Source organism: Peromyscus leucopus, chromosome X (genome assembly GCF_004664715.2).
Source record: "Peromyscus leucopus breed LL Stock chromosome X, UCI_PerLeu_2.1, whole genome shotgun sequence".
Taxonomy (NCBI): domain Eukaryota; kingdom Metazoa; phylum Chordata; class Mammalia; order Rodentia; family Cricetidae; genus Peromyscus; species Peromyscus leucopus.
The window spans coordinates 136,662,666-136,684,069 of record NC_051083.1 but is presented as its reverse complement, the minus strand read 5'-3'; the positions used below and the strand labels follow the sequence as shown (position 1 = coordinate 136,684,069).

General features: G+C 47.2%; 2 protein-coding genes across 6 annotated transcripts; both read right to left on the bottom strand.

Moving 5' to 3' along the window:
* Nucleotides 1–203: 203 nt before the first annotated feature.
* Nucleotides 204–7,827, bottom strand: Atp6ap1 (ATPase H+ transporting accessory protein 1). The gene is made up of 10 exons (XM_028888539.2): nucleotides 7,602–7,827; nucleotides 7,179–7,305; nucleotides 4,629–4,703; nucleotides 4,190–4,383; nucleotides 3,580–3,620; nucleotides 2,916–2,998; nucleotides 2,323–2,561; nucleotides 1,602–1,649; nucleotides 1,285–1,513; nucleotides 204–1,073 (listed from the first exon to the last, which is right to left on the bottom strand). Exons 1-10 carry the CDS (start codon nucleotides 7,742–7,744, stop codon nucleotides 864–866), a joined length of 1,389 nt encoding a protein of 462 aa, XP_028744372.1. The 5' UTR covers nucleotides 7,745–7,827; the 3' UTR covers nucleotides 204–863.
* Nucleotides 7,828–12,915: 5,088 nt separating this feature from the next.
* Nucleotides 12,916–21,365, bottom strand: Taz (tafazzin). Of its 5 annotated transcripts, none has more exons than XM_037199352.1 (11): nucleotides 21,274–21,365; nucleotides 19,800–21,197; nucleotides 19,524–19,652; nucleotides 19,227–19,272; nucleotides 18,899–18,984; nucleotides 15,155–15,235; nucleotides 15,036–15,077; nucleotides 14,741–14,806; nucleotides 14,545–14,597; nucleotides 14,073–14,150; nucleotides 12,916–13,956 (listed from the first exon to the last, which is right to left on the bottom strand). In XM_037199352.1, the coding sequence occupies exons 2-11, from the start codon at nucleotides 19,906–19,908 to the stop codon at nucleotides 13,855–13,857; spliced, it is 792 nt and encodes a 263-aa protein (XP_037055247.1). In that variant the 5' UTR covers nucleotides 19,909–21,197; nucleotides 21,274–21,365; the 3' UTR covers nucleotides 12,916–13,854. The 5 variants fall into 5 exon arrangements, with proteins under 5 accessions (XP_037055247.1, XP_028744330.1, XP_037055248.1 ...); XM_028888497.2 differs by having other exon boundaries at nucleotides 14,741–14,803; XM_037199353.1 differs by having other exon boundaries at nucleotides 19,524–19,693; nucleotides 20,138–21,197.
* Between the last annotated feature and the right edge of the window lie 39 nt (nucleotides 21,366–21,404).

Here is a 21,404-nt window from a genome sequence, read left to right as displayed (position 1 = left end):
TGACAGTATCATTGAGAAAGCTCCCATTGTCAGGACTCCTCCCAAGGCCAGGAGAAATAACAGGCCTCTACCCTAACTCTTAGAGTATCAGCTTGCTTCCCCTCTCACCTCCCTCCTGACAGGACTACACCCGGGAACTTCTTCCCCTCAGTCAAGAACAAATCTACTGTCAAGTGCAGAAATGAGTGACATGAAGCCGAAGCCCAACACATGGCAATACGTCTTTATTTTATTAGGAAGGAAAAAACAGAGCACCCCTACCCCCGCCTCTTGACAGGCAATCCTAGTGGGAACAAGCCGGAAACCCAGTAAGCACACTCTGCTCACCAGTCCTTGTGAAGGTCTCTTCCTTCTCAGGCCACAGAAATAAACCCCAACGTACCGCTCATTCTTAACACATCACCCAAAAAACACAACAGTTAAGCTGGACAGACAGTTAAGTAATCTTTCCACACCTCTGAAACTCAAGGAACCTCAAGTTCACTGCTGTTGCTGGAAGCTCCATAAAGCTTGGGGAGTGAGCATTAAGTACATAAAAGCACTATAAACAGCAAGGGATAGTAGCGGAGGGGCAAGAATAAATAAGGGGAAAGGGGAAAAGGGAAACACTAGAATTAATGTCCCTTCCCCTCATGATGATGGAGCCTGGAAAATTTGTCTAATATCTATGAAGAATATATACACTTTGTTGGTAGAGATGGGGGATAGCCCCAGGGAAGTCCCTAAGCAGGTTGAAGAGGAAGCAAAAGGTTGAGGGTTCATGCTATAATAGGAAGAGGACAAACCCTTCCATCCACTGTGCCACAAGATGGAAACATGACAACCTAGACACCAACACTTCCTCAATCCCTCTCTGGCACATGTCACACAATCTGTGTCAAAGTGATGGTGGGGCCCTTGTGGTCATCAAAGCGATCCATGGTCTTGAGGCTGAGTATCATGTGCAGGCCATAGGTGAAGATGAAAAGCATGAAGAGGGTGGTGAGCAGCCCCATCCAGATGCCTGGGGAGAAGAAGCCAGCACAGTCGCTAGCATAGGAGAACTGCTCACCTGTGACATTGAAGGCCTGGATCTAGGAGACACATAGACATTCATCAGAAGGGACTACAAGTTTCAACAGAAAGCAAGGGCTGGGGTTCTGAAATCAGTGAACAGTCTATACCTTCAGAGACAGCACAAGGATGGAACTCTCAGCTACATGCCCAAGCCATACTAAGATTCTCAGGGCTCTTCTTCCCTCCCCCTACTGCAACCAGCTTGGGGCCCATCCCCCCTTTCAATACCTGGAAGTTGTGAAGAGTCATCTGCCAGAGTGAGGGCACGTTGGTCACAAGGAGATTGCCTTTCTTGCTCAGACTGCTGACATACTCACAGTGGAAAGAGTAGATGCTGGGTCCCGTGACTTGGGAAACATTGAAATGGACAACAGAGCCATTGCTGTGGATTTCAAGTCGTTCCATGGTAAACCAGTATCGGGCAGACACTGGGTAAAAGCGACTAGCCAGAATGAACCTGGGAGGTGAGGGTAGCAGAGATGTCAGATGAACAGAAGAGAATGAAGACATACCAGCCCAGCTACACTTCAGTCACCAGAACTTACTTGAATGTCACTGTTGCATCAAAGAGTGGTTCATAGGTCAGTGAAAGCCTGTGAGACAAGGTAGAGGGGTGCTATCAGGCTCTTGAAGGACCTTGAGCAAGGTCCTCCTCAGGTTGGCTCCAACCTAAGCTGCCCTAGGTCCAGCTTTACAGTCACCTGCCAATACAGTGTCCTCATTTAGCAGGTGGGAAAACTAAGGCTCCAGTCATAACCAAATCAGGAGCAGTTGGGGGGTCAGCACCTAGGTCCCACACCTCCAGCTTAGGATTCCTTCCTCTGGTTCTCCTGACTCCCCTGGACCTCTTTCAGCCCCTTCTTAAGGTCATTCAGCTGCCTGCTGAGGTTTCAGGGGTAGGAGGCCTAGAACTGGTTTTGGCAGTTGATCTGCTATTTGCCCACATGCAGTCCCAGGGGTTGAGCTCAAAGAAGGGCCAAGGTCCCAAGGGACTATGTGATGGTACTAACACAGATCCTAACAACCAAGGCCTGTGTTTTTACATTGGAAGGCAAAACTTGTGAGAGGCTCCCTCTCTAGTAACCTCCCAGCAACATCACCCTGTGATACTGTCTCCAACTCTTTGGTGAACATACCATACAAAGACCTTCTTCACCCCCAACACATATACACCTGATCCTATATCCTTGCCCTGTACTGGGCTCACAGAGGCAACAAGGTCATGTGTGATAACACATTCCTTCCTTCCCTGCCTAGTAACCTTACATGGCAAAGGAGTCGTTCCAGAAGGAGCCAGTCAAGTTAAGATTCTCCACACCAAACGTGAGGGAAGTCAAGTCTTTCCACTCGTCTCTGTATGCCACAGAGAAGTTTTGTGCCCAGAACAGGATCCTTGGGGCAGTGTCATTGTAACTCACAGGAGGATGGATTGTAGGTGATGCCACCTGAGTCTGAAGCAGCTGGCGACCTAGACCCCCAGCCACCATGGGTACATCACGGGCCACCTGCAGAAATATCAACAAGCCTTCTCTCAACAGTCCTAAAAACAAAGCCTAATCCACTGTAGTGGTCTCCCTCCTCACTGGGTACCCTGTACACAATCTGAAAGTCCCTAGCCCTGATATTCCCTCTTCCTAAATTTATGATCACTTGCAGCAAGTGTGCATGAACACAAGTGGCTCACAAGCAAGATGGAAAAAAAGGCCCTGTGGATAAAGGAAGCAATCCTTTGCCCACTAATCCCCCAAGCTGAGAACTCATGGGAGGCCCTGCCTATGACATACCCTTCTATCTCCAGGCACACTCACCAGTGACGTCACAACCCCATGCCCCAGGGCCCCTGCTAGAAGAGTACGTACTCTAGGACGGACTGCAGTAAGAGCCGCGGTGTAAGGGACATCTTCAGACTTGAGTGTGCTCAGAACCTGTCCAATGACCTCATCTGAAGAGTGACACAAGAGCAGAAAGCCAAGTCACCAGGTAGCCTGCTTGAATAAATACTCCCCACTGTCTGCTTTAGAGACCTAGACCTTGAGAAAATCAGTGCTGTTAGTTTCCACTGAGGACCCCTAAAAACAGCTATTTCTCCTCCTACCCCCTGCCAGTCTCTCTGGCAGGCCTCAATTATTGACTCTCTAATGCCAAGCCCTACCTAAGTGAAACAAAATAAATAGTGGATATAAAGAACTCCATATCAATCCAACTCCTTTTCCATGCAGATAGACTGTCCTTTACTACAAAGACAAGTTCTCCTAATCGCCTTGCATAATGTTACTGGTCTATTAAATCCATAGATTCATCAGACCTGTGCAGAAACTAGATTCCGGAGCTCTTCCACAGGGGTCTAAAGTAACTCTGTCAGGTGAAGCTACAGAAGAACATGACCAGGCAGCCAGCCACTATGCCCCTGCTCAGCTGTCAGCTACTCTGAGAAACAGGGGCCACCCTTGTATTGAGAAACCAGTTCTATTTTCCTGGCTCAAAGGCAAGATGAGGAGATAAGTTCTCTGGGACCACACTCACCATTGCCTGTGAGGACCTCCCTGGGCGCCATCAGACCGGAGCTATGGATAAGAAAGTGAGAGACCCTCAGGTTGCTCTTTCCTCAAGTCCAAAAAGCTTGTCTGGAACAGTTCTCTGATGCTCACTCACTACCTTTCTCTCAGTCCTTCCAGCATCTTTCCCTGCTAGCCCCACTCACCAAGCCTGTGCACTTCAGCTGCTGCCCTGACAGTCATGCAGAGGCCAGCTTAGCCGCAGCTAGCCCCTGTACTTCTATTTACTTCAGTACCCCTGCCTAGAATCCCATCTCCCTTTCCCCATATTGCAGGTACAGCATCTGTTCACAGTTCTATAAAGAGGGCCTCAGCGAGTGAAGAGGTTTTCTAGGCCATGTTTGCCTCATTTCTGGAGGCCCAATAGGCATAACTCATTGATGGATACTTGTAAGTCACAGCCTGACAGGAAGTCCTTCCTGTCTCTTCTGGGCATACAAGGAACTTTCTGGAAGAGTCTCAAGGTGAACAGGGGAATATTGTCATCTTTGGCTCAACTCTGCCACCAAAGCTCAGAGCCTAGGACCTTACCCATCTCTCAAATTGTAAGGCTGGAGGCTGTGCCACCCAGGCTGTACCTGGCTGTATAGGGCAGGCGGATGAGCAGCAGGGCAGGGAGGCTGGCATTGAGCTTCAGCTCCTTTAGGGTAGCTAGATCCACATGCAGGGGACTAGCCCCAAGCTTCTCCTGCAGGTAGGTTGTCAGAGTGCTGATTGCATACCAGTCCACGGCAGGAAGCACCAGTGAGGAGGGGGCCAAATCCAGGGCATTCTGATGGTAGGGGAAAGGTGGAAGGCAAAGTAAGTCAGGGAACAATGTGCCTAATAACCCCTAAAAATCTTGCCTGGAAAGCTATACCCCACAGGAATATCACAATGGGTCAGAAAGTAAATGTCCCACAACTGACACTCACATCCCAGGCCCTCTACCCTCAAAGCCTCTGGTCCTGTCTCTGGGAGAGAGAACACAGAATGTATTATCTGTCCTCTTAGCTGGGGTTGTGAGCAGACCCTTACCTCCAGGTTAGAAAAGGCACTGTCCTGCTTATTTCCAAACACACCACCGTATGCTGTGAAATCCTCAATGCTTAGCTAAAAGGGAAGCAAAAGAGATGTCCCAGGAGGGTGGTTAAGGAACAAAGACTAAGGAGGATGGGTGTGCAGGGGTGGGGATTCTCAGGGCTAAAAAAACATTACAAGTCAGATTGGCATGGGGGAGGAGAGTGAACCACCAGCACTTGTGGTGGGGTCGAATGGAAGGCTCACTTTGTCCTCCCCAGCACTCTGAGGGCAAGGTGACAAGACATTGAAGGTGGTCATAGGGTTGGAAGATCTACGGACAGCTGGCTTATGATAACTTACAAAACAAGAGTCAGCCAGCAAGAACTGGGGAGGGAAGAGGGAAGCTGGAAAAGAGGAAGAAGACAGCAAAGAACATTTATTGCATGCCTCCTAGGAGGGAAGTAGAAGTCAGAGCAAAGGAGAACCTCTATGTTTAGTCTGAACAGGATCCTTTTCAAGGGAAGCAGTGCCCCACCATTTTTGGTGGGAATTGGGAGAGAGGAAGACACTGGAACACAATGGAGGAAGCTGGGACTTCTGAGCTCCCAGGAACCCAGTAAGTCCAATCTCATTCCCTTCCTCCTACAATCTACAAGTATCTCAGACCTCCTCCCTTCAACCCCCAGCTAGTTTCCTCTGGCTTTTCCCAGTTAGGCCCAGAGGGAATCTTAACCAGCTTCCCTAAACTCACTGTGTTTAGTATACATAAGCCCAGCCTCCTTTCCTAGCCTCTTCTCCTGCTATATACTCTCACATACTCTGTACTATATATGCAAGGCTTTGTTATACTCAAAACTGCCACCAACCTTTCCCTTTGTGCCTCCATCTCTAGGTAACGTAGCAGATCATCTCCTACCCTTTCAATCATTCACTAGGCTCCAGTCACACAAGCACTCCCTTGAACTTACTAAGAGCACTCCCTTGCCCAGGGCCTTTACACCTCATGTTCTCCAGCCAGTAATGTACTTGCTGCTGCTAACAAGATGTTACCTCCTGAAACCCTGCCTGATCATACTGTTATTGTGTTGCCTTAGCCTGCTTCTTTATCTAGAATAAAGAACTTTTTTTTTTAAGTTTTCTGAGACAGGGTTTCTCTGTGTAACAGTCCTGTCTGTCCTGGATCTTGCTCTGTAGACCAGGCTGGCCTCAGACTCACTGAGATCCACCTGCCTCTGCCTCCCAAGTGATGGGATTAAAGACATGTGCCACCATCGCCAGGCTTCAATTTAGCTCTTAACTACTTGCCTTCACAAGAATGTCTACTTCCTAACACATACTAAGCATTCTATCATTGGCAAAAGAAGGAAATACCCTAAGATTGGGAGACTGTGGCTAAAGGATTTATGTAGATTACTTCTCTCAGATATACCCCTGGAATAGGTGGATATCTTCATTTTACAGTTGTAGAAACTGTGGTTTACAAAGATTATTCTATGTGTCCCAAGGCTGAAACAAGTGGTAGGACTGAGTTCCAGTCTGACCTGTTATTTACCACCTTTCAAAAGGACTATTGACCAACATAATCACCACCACCAGCAGACACAGCAACAGAGGGAGACCACAAACAGAATGAGCCAGCCAGGCCACTAAAGAGGAAGGGACAAGCAGAGACTTGACATCCTCCTGAACAATAATCTTTTTTAAAAAGATTTATCTATTATGTATTCAGTGTTCTGCCTGCATATATGCCTGCAGGCCAGAAGAGGGCACCAGATCTCATTACAGATGGTTGTGAGCCACCATGTGTTTGCTGGGAATTGAACTCAGGACCTTTGGAAGAGCAGTCAGTGCTCTTAACCTCTGAGCCATCTCTCCAGCACCTCTGAGCCATCTCTCCAGCCCCTGAACAATAATCTTATGCTACACTAGAACCTTCTCATAGCCCATACTCCTGTTCTGGATAGACACACCTGGGAAAAAGGAAAATAGAATGCTGACTCAGCACAAAACTGGGGGAAAAGTCTGATACATCCAAGCTGGAAGCAGTGTGTTGTGCTGTCTCCAAATCTGGAGCTTCAACAATTCATTTTACCTCTTCAACATTACTTTCCTTGGTGGTTAAACCAAGAAAATGTTATCAGTAGAGCACAGTACATATAACAGGCTAAATAAGGGGTCATTTTCCAGTTACTCCTATTACAATTGTGACAGTTAACAATTACAATTCTGCCAACCATTAGCTATTGGGCAAGTCACTGATCTTTCCCCAAAGTGAATCTTCCATCTGTGAAACTGATAATTCCCACCATGCTCCAGGACACCAGAAAATAATGCTTAATACTAGGTTGGTATCTGATGTTTAACCCCTTGCTTCCTTAAATCAAGTCCCTGCATTTTCCATGAGTCTCCAGTTCCCACTGAAGCATCACCAACAGGTCTTAACAAAAATCTAACCACACCTGCCTACAGGTGGGACAAGGTCACTACAGCTTCACCTGGGGAAGTGGGGGTAGGGTAGGGTCTGCTTCCCGATGACAAAGACATAGCAGACTGAGTCAGGCTCACCTTGTCCTGCAGGAACAGCAGTACATTGCGGGGGCCCAGTTCCAGGGCAGGGTCTAAGTAGGTAGAAAGCTGCATATCGCTGGTTATATGGCCCTCATGTGTGTCGGCCACAGGAGACCACAGGTCCCTAAAAGTGGACAGAAAAGAAACTGCCAGATGTGATTGCATGGCTTGAGATCCTAAGCCCATGGGTGCCCGGCTTCACGTGGGGCCCTGAGAGCTGAACACTGGCCGTCATGGAGCAAGTCCCTGAGTAAGAGACTGTCTCCATCTGGGCCTCGAAGCCCCTGGCCAAGGACAGTCCTGGAGTTCAGCGAGGGCGACTCATCCACCGCGGCGCACAGCAAGTCCCTCACAAACCCCACCTGGCCCGATTCGACTCGGCCCGGCCCAGTCCGACCCGACCTGGCCCGACCAGCTCACCGGTCACTCGACCATAGTACCAGTGGCACCTGCTGCTCCGCGGCCACTGCCGCCGCCACCGCCACCAACGACAGAGGCAGCCACGGGACCGGGGCCCGCCGTGTCCCCATCCGCATCCGAGATACCACTGTTGCCGCCATCATAGCCTCAGCCTTCAGTGCCTGGGCCTCCGAGGCCGCTGCAGATCAGATGACCGTCACCTCCGCCCGAGCCCCGCCCCCATCGATCTGGGAAGGGGTTTTCTTCCATACTCTCCTGTGATTGGGCCAAGATCGTGGCACTCATGATCACTCGTTCTCATTGGTTGGCTGTACGTGTCTCCAGTCGCGCACGCTCCTTGTGAGAAAGGAGGCGGGACCGAGCGCTACCGGCTGCTACCTGGCTCAGCTGGGTGGGGTAGTTCGATAGAGTTCCATTCTCTAATATTTGCTTTTTTCTGTTTTCTTCTTAAAATTGCAAGACTGGATCTTTTTCTAAAGATAGACCCTCTGTCTGGTACAGATGAAAAACTGCAATACCGTAAAATAAGGAAAGGGTTCACCATATCATCAAGGGAACAACAGCCAACACTTAAAATGGACAGATTGGAGGAGGAACTAGAAATGAGAACAGATGCAGCTTCAGAAAGGAGGGGAAAACCCAGACGGTAGCCGAGTCTGAAGGACACCATTAAGTAACAGTGTCAATGTCATTTCCCATTAAAAGGCAGGTAATACGATGAGAGCAGAACACTGTTTCTTTTTACTTAGCAACATTTGATAACTTTGGCAAGGGTGATCCCACTGTAAATTAGGGGAGACTCCATGTGGGAGGATTATCCTCCTTTGTGATTTGCCTTAGAGGAAGGACTGACAGCTAGAGTGAGAAAATGGAAGTCACCGGCACAAACAAATTGACTTTTCTGTTTTTTTTTTTTTTTTTAAACAGGCATGAACAAAATTCACTATGCAAACCTCAACATTTCAAGTACTAGGATTACAACTGTGAGCCACCAAACATGCCTACATTTCTGTGCCATTTTTATTTCTTGGTCTGTTGATTATCTTTACATATAGGAAATTCATTCCCACACTACTACAAAAAAAAGAAAGGAAGTACAACCAAATCTTGAACTCTCCAGACATATGTGATTAATCTAGGACAGTGTTTCTCAACCTGTGGATGGTAACCCCCAAGAGATTCAAGGTCATCCTGGGATACACAGTGAGTTCAGAGACACTTGTACCAGCATATACACAGAACAGACACAATCCTGGGTTGAGGGAATTCCTCTCTTTATTCAACATTTTTTTTTATTTCTTGATTTTTTTTTTTTTTTTTAGTTTTTGGAGACAGGGTTTCTCTGTGTAGTTTTGGTGCCTGTCCTGGATCTTGCTCTGTAGACCAGGCTGGCCTTGAACTCACAGAGATCCTCCTGGCTCTGCCTCCTGAGTGCTGGGATTAAAGGTGTGTGCCACCAATACCCAGCAATTTCTTGATTTTTTTAAGGGCTGGAATTAAACCCAGGCACTCAGGGCCGCACACATTCTAAGTAAGTGCTGTATCATTGAGCCAAATCTCCAACCCCTTCTAAGATTTATTTTTTAATTTTTTTTGGGGGGGGGTTGTTTGTTTGTTTTTTCGAGACAGGGTTTCTGTGTAGCTTTGTGCCTTTCCTGGATCTCGCTCTGTAGACCAGGCTGGCCTTGAGCTCACAGAGATCCACCTGACTCTGCCTCCTGGGTGCTGGGATTAAAGGCGTGCACCATTGCCTGGCTTATTTTTTAAATTTTCTGTGTTTGTCTGCATGTATGTATGTGCACCACATGTATGCCTGGTACCAGTAGAGGCAAGAGAGCCTTGGATCTTCTGTAACTGGAGTTACACATGGTTGTATGTTACCACATGGGTGATGAGAAACAAACCTGGGTCCTCTGGAAGAGCAGTCAGTGTTCTGTTGAGCCATCTCTCCCACACCCCCTCCTTTCTTTTTAAGGTCTTTTTTTTGTCATGCTAGGGATCAAACCCAGGACTTCTTACATGCTAGGCACACACTATACCAGCCACAGTCCTTGGTTGCCATTGTTGTTTTAAGATAAGGGCTTGATAGGTAGCCCTGATTGGTCTGGAACTCGACATCCAGTTGAGGATGACTTTGAATTCTTCTGATCCTGCCTGTTTCCAGAGTTCTGCAATTAAAGGCTTGTGCTTGGCTGAAGGCTGTATTAATTTTTAAAGACAGGTCTCATGTAGCCCAAAAAGGCTCTGAATTTGCTATATTGCCAAGGATGATCTGAATTCCTACTCTTCCTGTCTCTACCTCCAAAATTCAGGCATTACTGGTATTTATCATCATGCCTGGGTTACTGTTTGTTCGAAACAGTTTCTTGTTTTGTGGCTCAGGCTGGCCTTGAACTTGAGTCATCCTCCTAAGGGCTAAAATTATAGGTAGGCACCACCATGACAAATCTTGGTCTTATCTTACCTCTGCCCCATCTCTCTCCTACTCTTTGCTTCCCACTGCCAAAGGGTGCACAGCTCTGTTCCATTGTGTCCTCCCCCATCATGATGCTCTCACAAGCCTACAGTGATGGGATCAAGTGACCATGATTGAAACACTGAAAGCAGAAGCCAATATAGTTCCTCCTTTAAGTTGACTTCTCTCAAGTATTTTGTCACAGCAGCAGAACGCTCAGAAACCCATTAATTGCTGGTAGGAATACAAACAATATAGCTACTTTAGAAGACTAGATGTTGGCTTCTGACAAGAATTAAACATATTCTTGCCATATAAACCAGCAAGCATATTCCTTGGTACTTACCCAAATAAGTTAAAAGTGTATATTCATGAAAAAATCTGCACAAAGATGTTTAGAGCATTTTAAATTGTAATTACTAAAGTTTGGAAGTATCCAAAATGTCTTTCAGTAGGTGAATGGCTAAATAAACTGGCACATTCATACTAGGGAATCTAATTCAGTGCTAAAAGGAAAGCAGCTATAATGCCATGAAAAAGACATAAGGCAAACTTAAATCACTAAGTGAAAAACAAGCAATCTGATAAAACTGTCAACTATGATTACAAATTTGCTGCATTCTACCTAAAGCAAAGCTGTGGAACAGTAAAAGACTAGCAGTAGCCAGGGGTTTGTTGGGAGGGGAGATAAGTAAGAGGAGTATAGTATTGCCAGGTGCCGGTGGCGCACGCCTTTAATCCCAGCACTCGGGAGGCAGAGCCAGGAGGATCTCTGTGAGTTCAAGACCAGCCTGGTCTACAGAGCAAGATCCAGGACAGGCACCAAAACTACACAGAGAAACCCTGTCTTGAAAAACAAAACAAAACAAAACAAAAAGAGTATAGTATTTATGGTAGTAAAGCTACAATAATGGAGGGCACGTGATAGACTGTACCTATATAAATAAACTATGGACTCAGGGAGATATGTCATGTGAGTTCATCCATGTGACAGATGTGTCCTAGTACAAAATTCTGGTGGTAGGGTAGACTATATGTGCAGGGTATATGGGGTAGGTAGAAGTTCAATATACTAATTTTGTTGTGACTATAAGACCATACTCAAAAATAGCCTGTATTTAAAGCACATGGTGTAGCTCAGTAGTAGACTGCTTGCCTAGCACACAGGAGGCAGTATTTTAAGTTATTTTTTAAGATTTATTTTTATTATTTATGTGTATGTTTGTGTGTAGGTGCCCATGGAGGCCAGAGAGGACACTGGGTCCCCTGGAGCTGGAGTTATAGGTGGTTGAGTCCCCTGACATGGATGCTAGGTATAGAACTTGGGTCCTCCACAAAATCAATAATCACTCTTAACTGCTGAACCATTTCTTCAGCATTCCCTGCCTGTGTGCATCTGTGTGTGTGTACACACATATATGGGCATGTGAGTGTCATAGCATGTATGTATTGGTCAGATGAGAGACAACTTTCGGCAGTTCCTTCTCTCCTTCCATCATGCGGGTTTCTGGGGATCTAACTCAGGTTGACAGGCTTGCTCAAACATCTTGCTGACCCTACTTTTTCTTTTTGATAAAAGGTCTCCTATAGCCCAAGCTGGCCCTGAACTCACTATATAGCTAAAGACCTTGAACTTCACTTTACAATTGCTGGGATTATAGGCTTGCATCACCATTCCACCAGGGGTGTGTGTTTGAACAAATGGAATTGTAACATCGGTATGAGTTCAAAACTCCTTAAGAAATGTAGCTAGCATTTCTCAAATATATACAAAATAAATACATGAAAAGGCAATGTTACCCTTGGACCTAAGTTGTATGGTTGGCTTTTACGTGTATTCTATCCCCACAAAGTGATGTTTTCCCCTTCTGAAAAATGTTTTAAATTTTTAATTGTCCCCCAACTCCACTTTCCCAAGACAGGGTCTCATTGCATAGCCCTGGCTAGCCTGGAATGCACTATGTAGACTAGGCTGGCCTCAAATTCAGAGACCCACCTTGTGGTAGTTTGGTGTGTCACTGTGCAGGTGGGCTTTGAGGTCTTCTATGTTCAAGCTATGCACAGTGTGGACACAGACTCCTGCTGCCTGCACATCAAGATGTAAAACTCTCAGCTTTTTCTCCAGTACCAAGTCTGCCTGCATGCCACCATGATGATAATGGACTAAACTTCTGAAACGGTAAACCACCCCAATTAAATGTTTTCCTTTATAAGAGTTGCTGTGGCCAGCTGTGGTGACACACGCCTTTAATCTTAGTACTCAGGAGGCAGAGGCAGATGGATCTCTGTGAGTTCAAGAGCTACATGGAGAAACTCTATCTCGGAAAAAAAAAAGTTGCTGTGATCATGGTGTCTCTTCACAGCAACAGAAACCCTAAGACACACCCACCCCAAGTGCTGAGATTAGAGTGCACCACCATATACACCTAATTTTCCTATTGAGATAGGATTTCACTGTGTAGCTCAGAGAGATCTGCCTGCCTTTGCCTCCCATGCTTGACTTTAATTTTTTTTTCTTTTTAGTCTCTTACTCAGTATCCCAGGCCAACCTTGAACATGTGGCAATATTCCTGCTTCAGCCTCCCTAGTGCTGGGATCACAGGTGTGTACTACCATGTCTGACTTCACTTGAGGTTTTGAAGCTAGTTTATTAGTCTTGTTTTGCCGCCATTATGAATCTCTACTCCTGCCACACTGTTATAGGGCTTAAAGTTAATAATGGAAGTCTCAAGTGGTCAGAGCACAGTGAAATCCCTATGTCCATCTACTTAAATGATCTCATTGTATCCAGGCTCAAGGGTCCTGTTTTCTTGTCCAGCAAGGTACTTCCCATCTGCATTCCTACACAGAAGACAGAGGTATAGTGGCATAACACAAATATTTTATTACTCTAAAAACAGGAAAACCCAGACCTCAGGACATAGGGAATGTCAAGGCAAAAAGGTTAGAGAAGTGGGTAGGCCCTGACATTGGGGGATTCACAGTCAGGTCTTGGGGGCCCTTTTTCTGCAATCTAGCAAAAACATCTAGTTAAGTTTAGCTAGGCTTGAATCCTGGCCAAGACTTGCTATTGTCTGGAGACCACCCAAGGACAAACCTTGCAGCAGAAGCTCAGGTAGAAGAATGACCTGGCTGACTGCCATCCCTAAGGAGATTGTGAGAAGTTCCTGGGAAAAGGCAGGCAAGTGGTAGTCCATCCAAGGGGCCATTTGGGTCCTCTTTCTGCATCTATGGGCAGGACACATATTCTCCTACTAGTTTTGCAACTGCCTGCTTTGCTCCCTTCCAATGCTAGCCCCTGAGAGATGTGAGGAGGCCAGCCCTTGCCTAAGAGTCTTCCTCCCTTCTCTGCCAAGTGTGAGGGACAGCCAAAGCTCTTCTTTTAGTCCAGGAGACCCAGAGGAGCCAGATGCTTGAGGATAAGAAAGGGTATCCAGGCCAAGCAATGGTGGCACACACCTTTAATCCCAGCTCTTGGGAGGCACAGGCAGATGGATCACTATGAGTTCAAGGCCAACCTGGTCTACAGAGTAAGTTCTAGGAGAGCCAGGGCTACATAGAGAAACCCTGTCTCAAAACAAAAAAAAAAAGAGTATCCAGCAGGGATTATGAGCCAATCTATCTGAGTTAAAACCATCAGTTCATCTTCCAGCCTCAGTTTTGTGCAGAGAAGAATCTCAAAGGCAGTACAGAGCCAAGTAGGGTTGGGCAGGGTCCTGCACCACCTCTTCCCAAACCCTGGAGGATCCAGTGCTCCCTTGGCTAAGGACTTCAGGGCACAGACTGGGCAGGCAAAACCTATCTTCCAGGCTGGAAATGGTTGTGGAGCTGTTCCGCCTGCATCTTCAGCCGCTGGAATTCCTCTTGAATGAAGTCTGTGAGGGCTTTCCGAATCTCCACCTGAGAGCAAGGATGGTGCTGGCCTGCACTCCCCAGGGACCATGGCTGAGGTACCCTGGGAGTCTGAGGGGCTGGGAAGGTCAAGGACAGCTAGGGGACCTTGGGTGGAAACTCACAGCTGACTTGTTTTCTGCCCGGAGCCGCTCAAGCACAGGGAGTGCACTGAAGGGCTTCCCGATCAGCACGGTGATTTTCTGTAAGGAGGCAGGCCATCAAGGATGACAAGGAGCCTATAGTTCCAGCTCAAACAATGTGAGGAGTCAGAGCCCTGCCTTGCCCTGCCCAATGGGCTTGGTGCTCCGGAAAGCCACTGTCTCTCTCTTCAAAACCGGCAGCTGGGCTTGGTGATATCCAAGAGACAGACTAATCCTAGGATCCGTCCTATCAATGACCTGTCCTGCCCCACCTTGTCCCCCACCTGATTTTCAATTCCTATTCTAAAGGCCTTGCTTCCAGAAAAGCCCCACCTAGCCCCCACTACACGCTTATGTTCAGCAAATAACCAATCCTTTATAATATGGGCTAGGAGACACAGGGCAGATAGCAGGCAAGTAGATAGACAGATAAGAATCAGCAGTGCCTACCCACCTGTCCAAATCGGGGGAAGTAGGGTGGGCTATTAGGGAGGACATCATTCATTCCTGTAGCACAGTGGATAGAAAGCCAGCCATTGGGAGAAGCAGTGTACCAGAGAGAGCCCCAGGCACTTCTCTCAGCCATCCAACCCACAATCCCCTTAAAAACATCTAAGGAAGTCCCTCCCTACCCCCAGTCCCTGGCTCACCAACATGCCATAGTGGCAGGATGATGGGGTTTAGATGACACTCAGCAATCAGCCGTCCAATTCCTACTTAGGAGAGAGGCAGAAACACTGGCACAAGTTGAGCCAAGCTTCCGTGCCAATCTCTGGCCAATGTCACTTCTATTGTCTCTCAGTTAAAGACTAGTCCTTGACTCACCATCTGTCCCCTTCCCACTGCTCCTGATACACCCACCAGAGAGGAGAATGAAGCCAGGGATCCACAGGGCCATGTTTGGATGGGGAACTTGGCTGTGTCAGCTTGACCAGCAACACTTACCCCATTTGAAGCGCAGGAACTCAGAACTCATGTTTACTTTCCCTAGTGAAAGAATAGAGACAAGGCTTGGAACCTGAAAACATGCATGCTGCAGGACCCTGACCAAGCACCCAACTGACCTTCTGGAAAGATGTGTACCCAGTCCCCATGGTTAAGCTTCTCCAAAATGAAGTCCATCCCTTTCTGGTAGACACCATCTCCTGCAGAGAAAGGTCTGTTCTCTTTGATTCATTCTCTGGGGAAGATATCAAGCTCTCCAAACCTCAGTGAAGTAGATTCACACATTAAAGCCACTCCTGATCCATCCTCATTAGGATAGAGGCAACAGTTCATAGCATCATCCATAGACACCTCCAATATCTATTTCCAGAGCCTGTTCCTCCCTGCCACCCTGACCCTTCACATTTTTGGTTTGACCACATCCTCCTCTCAAGATGGGCATGGTGGCTCATGCCTACAATCCCAGCACTTGGGAGGCTGAAGCAGGAGAGCTGCTGTGAGTTTGAGGTCAGGATGGGCCACAGAGTAAAATCCTGTATCAAAACAAAACAATGTCCTCTCAACCTCTTAGTGCCTCTCATGTGCAAATAGCACCTTCCTTTTCTTTTTTGAGACATATTACTGTATTACACAAGCTTGCCTCAAACTTATGGCAATACTCTTGCCTCAGCTTTCCTGGTGCTGGAATTACAGGTATACATCAAGATATCTGGTGCCGGGCGTTGGTGATGGCGCACACCTTTAATCCTAGTACTCGGGAGGCAGAGCCAGGCGGATCTCTGTGAGTTCGAGGCCAGCCTGGGCTACAAAGCGAATTCCAGGAAAGGCACAAAGCTACACAGAGAAACCCTTTCTTGAAAAATCAAAAAAAAAAAAAAAAAAAAGACATCTGGCTAGACAGTATCTCTTACTGAAATGATAACCATGGCAAGTCCTCCACCTCCCTCTGCCCTTATGGCCTGCCTGCTAGAACCTGCCCCCACAACACACACCCATTGCTGACTCCAGATCAGCTCCAGAGCCTCTCTACTCTTTGGATGCCACTACCTTGACCTTCCTTGAGGTTTCTGGGCCAAGGGAGAACATTTCAGTAAACAGAAAACACAAAAGAAACTGGGAAACTTGGAAGGATCGATCAGTATTTCACGGCCAGCCTGGGTTATATGAGACCATGTCTCAAAAAACAAACAAAAAGATTGAAAAAAAAACTGAAAATAGGAGTCAAGCTGCCCTGAGGCTAGTAAAACCTTAGAGATATTCTGAGATGATCACACTGGATTAAGGAAAGGCAACAACACAAACCTAGATCATCCAGGTAGCGTAGCTATCAGCCATACTATAGACATAGAGGCCTAACACCTCTTGCTGGTGTTAGTAAGACTCTCCACAACAGTGGAAGAATAACCATAGAGTGGACAGAACCAGGAAAGGGAAGGGAGGAGGCTAAAGGAATGGGCAAATATCCTAATCTTATAAAATGGGGCAGAGGGGGATGTCTCACAAGAAACAGAGCAACATTGGGGCTATCTCAGGTCAGTACATTAAGAATTGCCTTTCCGCCAGGAGGTGGTGGCACACGTCTTTAATCCCAGCACTTGGGAGGCAGAGGCAGGCGGATCTCTGTGAGTTCGAGGCCAGCCTGGGCTACCAAGTGAGTTCTAAGAAGGCGCAAAGCTACACAGAAAAACCCTGTCTGGGGGGTGGGGGGAGATTGCCTTTCCACAGTTCTCTGTAAGCCTACTATTTGGAAGATGTGGTTAGGGGTTCAGGAGTCTCAGCTCAACTTCAACAGGCAGCTCACTCAGGGGCCACAAGTGGGAATGATTTCAGGGAACAGAATGAGACACAAGTTCCTTGCTTGGGATGGCAGTACATAGCAAGGCTGGTCACTAAAGGTGTTTGCTCCTCTAGCAAAACCCACTGGTATATACCCTCTGAGCTTAAAACTGGGAAGTAAAAAGGATAACAGCAGCTCACACTTTTTAGCTTTTGCAAATGCTATTTCTACTTGTGTAAAATCACTTCAGTGCTTAAAGGTCAACCTACAAAGTCTTAGGCTTAGAGAAAAATGGTTTGTTTGTTTTAACACAGAAAGAGTATCTCAAGCTCTGTTTCAGTCGCATGTAATTAAATCTTTGCTGTCCTTGAAATTAATGTTTCATATTCTAGTTTTTGTTTTATAATTTTTACTATGCTGTGGATAGAACTCAGGGCTCTGTGCCAGCTACACACAAACTGTACCATTGAGCCACACCTCCAGCCCTCAATTTCTTTGTATGTGTGTATGTGGGCACACACTTGGGCTTTTTTTTGAGACAGGTCTCAGTCTCCAGCCCAAGCTAGCCTCAAACTCATGGTAAATCACCTATTTTTCACCTCCCAAATACAGGACTACAGGCACAGGCCACCATACCTAGCTTTTTTTGTTTGTTTTGAGACAGAGTTTCTCTTCGTAGCCCTGGCTATCTTGGAACTAGTGCTATAGACCAGGATAGCCTCAAACTCAGAGACATCATGCCCATCTCAGATCCTGTTTTTAACTGAAATAAAATGTAGGTACAGGCCGGGCAGTGGTGGCGTACACCTTTAATCCCAGCACTCAGGAGGCAGAGGCAGGTGGATCTCTGTGAGTTCGAGGCAAGGCTCAAAGCTACACAGAGAAACCCTGTCTCGAAAAACCAATAAATAAATAAATAAATAAATAAATAAATAAATAAATAAATAAATAAATAAATCTAGGAATAGATAAAAAAGAATGAACAGAACTGGGAATATAACTCAGAGGTATAGTATACGCCTAGAATGCACAAGTCTCTATGTTCTGTCCCCCAAACTGAAAACAAAGAAAAAGAATAAAAACAGACACATACACACAAGACTTTTGAGCTTGTTGAAGAGAGGCACTTAGAGTCAGAGACAGGTGTAAATTATTAAAATGCTGACCTATCAGAGCAGGACCTAAGAGAAAATGCCACTGTCATTCAGCAAGATGATGTAGTCTCACTGGAATGCTTAGAAAGATGGAAATAGAACTTTCCCTCCTTCAGACATTTTCTACCTTTCTCTTCTCTTCTCTAGCACCTAGCACATGCTCTCCCCTCCCTTTTGGAATGTTTTTTGTTTTGTTTTGTTTTGTTTTGTTTTGTTTTGTTTTGTTTTGTTTTTCGAGATAAACTTTTTCTGTAGCCCTGGCTGTTCTGGAACTTGCTTTGTAGACCAGGCTGTCCTCATACTCACAGAGATGCAATTGCCTCTGCCTCCTAAGTGCTGGGATTAAAGGCATGTGCCTCTACCCCTCAGCTTATTTGCCCATTTTTAGACTTTTTTCTTTCATTCTTTGCTTAAAAAGAAATCTGCTTCCCCAGAGGAAAGGGAAATGTGGATCTGAACCCTAAATTTATCCAAGGTCAGTCTATGATCTTGGACTTCTGAACTCTGTCTTGAGAATCTGAGCCCTATCTAGAGAATGGGGATCAAGATGGCCCCTACATCTAGGGGTTTGTGAAAAGTACTGAGTGATCATTCAATCCCAGGCTCCTCACCCCACCAGTCTGTTTGTTCTCACAGAAACAAATCCTCTAGCCTTCTATACATGTACCCCACTGACACCATAAAGTGATGGTACCGCACTCCTCTCCCTGAGAGGAATAGTAGATACAGAAGGGATGGCAAATAAAGCTTCCTTGAATTCTCATGTGAGTTCTGGACAATTAGGATCTAAGAGGCCATCCTTCTTCTTACCCTCTGCCACCTATACTGTTATGTTATGGCTCTCGTGAATCCTTCTAAGACAGAGACACTGACCACCAGCTTCCTTACCCCCAAGGGAGGCCTATACATGCCTCTCAAGAGGAGCAGCTCACCTCGACACACAGGCACACATTTGCCCAAGCTGAAGAAATGAGAGTGTAGCTCCTTGGTGAAGCAGATGTCTGCAGCTGCAGGGGTCCTAGAGCAGCAACAGACCCAGTCATCCCTGCCTTCAAGACTTCCTAGTCCTTGTTCCTAACTCCCCCCACCCAGTACAACACCTGCCATCATTGTCATGCAGAATATGAAGCTCAAGAGAAGGGTCTATGGGGCCCCACCCATGCCCTTCCTCGACTGATGGATGCCACCTCCTGAACAGAGGAGGAAGGCAAATCTGGGCAGAAATGGGTGGACCACTTTAAGGGGCCTATTGCTCCTCACCAACGCATCAACTTCAGGTTCCAGATGTGGCGGAGTTTCAGGATTCCTAGGAAAAAGGAAAGCCCTTGATTTGACATGGCCACTTCTACATTCCTTCTAAATTTCTGATATCCTGTTCAAATAACATTCCCTGGAAGAATCCTAAGAGGAACACAAAACTTCCAACAGCTAGGCAGTATATCCCACAAATAATGCCATGGTTTTCCTAAGAGCCTGGTAAGAAGTGAATCCATTCTGTCTTTGGCTGGGGCCTGTTCCTGTTTTTCCTCCCTGAACCCAAGTACACTGACACAGTACCCCATAGATGAGGGTCATCCATGCAGGATTGGTGGTTGGAGACGGTGATAAGGGGTGTGGCAGGGCCTCGGTTCTCAATGAGCTCATACAACACTTCTTTGTTGTGCACGGTGAGTTGGTTCATGTACTCTGGGAAGAGAAGTCAGGCTCAAGCTCTTGCTCATCTCCACCTGCCGCCAAAGAGACCCTGTCACACCCCCAGTACCCAAACCAAAATCAAACTCTGGCCAGGCTGGGAGCCTTTGACAGACTCTGCCTTGGCCTTTGGCCACTCACTGGTCCAGAAGCAGCTGTAGGTGCCCACCAGGCCCATGACGACACTGCTGGCTATGGTCCAGGTGAGCCGGGGCACCGCGGGGAACGGCCACTTCACGTGGAGGGGCATCTCCTCCGGTCCCGACCCTGCTGCCCGGAGCTTCTCCTGCCCCGGGCCAGCCCGTGTCCTCCACCGCTCAGGAGAGAGATCTCAGACACACTAGCAGGGGACTAGACTAAGGTCACCTAATGGGGCAGCTCAGGGCCTCCTTAGCACCGCTCTCTAAACAGAGAAGCGCCGCCGCTATGGCCAGGAGCCAGGGTTGCTGTGGGGAGCCATACGTACTAAGAGAACTTGCCTTGGGGGGGCCTCAGGGTCCGCATACCCGCCGGAAAAGGCTCCCCGCCTGTTGTCGCAAAACACGCCTAGGTCGCTTGACGGCTGCTGGGGGCAGGTCTACGCCAGTCTCGCCCCGCCTCCTTCCCGTCAGGGTCTTGGCTAGAGACCGCCGGAAGCTACGAGTCTCTTTGGTTCCTTAATTCTAGTGTCTATAGGTAACATGAGCTGCGCAGCACCATTACCTGAAGCCACTCAAGGCCTAGGCTGGCGGGACCCTTTTACTTATTATCTCTCCCTCTCCCTCCCCCACCCAGTGTGAATCCGGTTATACACGCTTCTGAAGTCGCACACAGAGGCAAGAAAAGGGCATTGAGTGTCCGCGTCCATCATTCTGTGCCATCATTTAGAAGCAAGGTCTATTATTGAACCTGGGGTCACATTTTTCGCCTAGGTTAGCGTCCAGGAAGCCTCAGAGATTATCTTTTATCAGCCCCCTCCTTTAAAACAATATAGTCTCATGCAGCCCACACTAACCTCAAACTCACTATGTAACCTAGGCTGGCCTTGAAGTCACAACAATCTCCTGCCTCCGTCTCTCAAGTGATGGTATTATGTGGGCATCACAAGAGGCTTTTTTTTTTTTTTTGAGAGGGGGGAGGATTTACTGTGATCCCTGACTAGTCTGGAACTTAATATATAGACCAGGCTAGACCCAAACTCACAGCGATACCTGCCTTTCAAATGCTGAGATTAAAGGCATATGCCACCACCACATCCTGGTATTGTTTTAAAACTCAGTTTTATTGATTGTACTGTAGTATTTCCCCCAGTAAGCTGGCGGGTGGAGGGTAAGGGGGGTTATCTCCACAATAAAGTCCTTGCCTAGCATTCCTGTGGTAGCAAAAGTAACAAATTTGTGCCCATGAGACGTTTTTCTAAGCTGCCACTCCATAGTCATCCAGTGGGGACCTGAAAGGATTCAGTCGCCAGTCGCGCTGCCTATCCTGTGCAGAAGGTCCATTGCTTTGGGTTTTCTGAGCAGTCACATTGGCAAACATAATTTAGGAGGGCCTGAGAACCTGGAGAAAAGACTGTCTTTGTTTCGCTTCCTGCTGCGAAGAAGGTGTCAGAGAATTAGTGAGCAAACCTACTCACCTTGGTCCCTGGGTCCAGATAACTGCTCAATGATGGGCCACTGCTCGTTGGCGCGGGTAGCACCAACCATACTCAGGTCCCCAAAATACTGTCTGCTCTGAAGAGACACCACCCATCTTGGGCGGGGAGGG

Coding starts and splice junctions, on each gene's coding strand:
- Atp6ap1 (XM_028888539.2), bottom strand. CDS start 7,744: ATGATGGCGGCAACAGTGGTATCTCGGATGCGGATGGGGACACGGCGG. Junction 4,704..7,178: donor TGCTGTTCCTGCAGGACAAG/GTGAGCCTGACT, acceptor CTTCCCTTTTAG/CTAAGCATTGAGGATTTCAC. Junction 2,999..3,579: donor GGAGGTCCTCACAGGCAATG/GTGAGTGTGGTC, acceptor GTCACTCTTCAG/ATGAGGTCATTGGACAGGTT.
- Taz (XM_037199352.1), bottom strand. CDS start 19,908: ATGCCCCTCCACGTGAAGTGGCCGTTCCCCGCGGTGCCCCGGCTCACC. Junction 19,273..19,523: donor GGATGACCCTCATCTATGGG/GTACTGTGTCAG, acceptor CCTTTTTCCTAG/GAATCCTGAAACTCCGCCAC. Junction 14,151..14,544: donor ACTTCCCCCGATTTGGACAG/GTGGGTAGGCAC, acceptor GCCTCCTTACAG/AAAATCACCGTGCTGATCGG.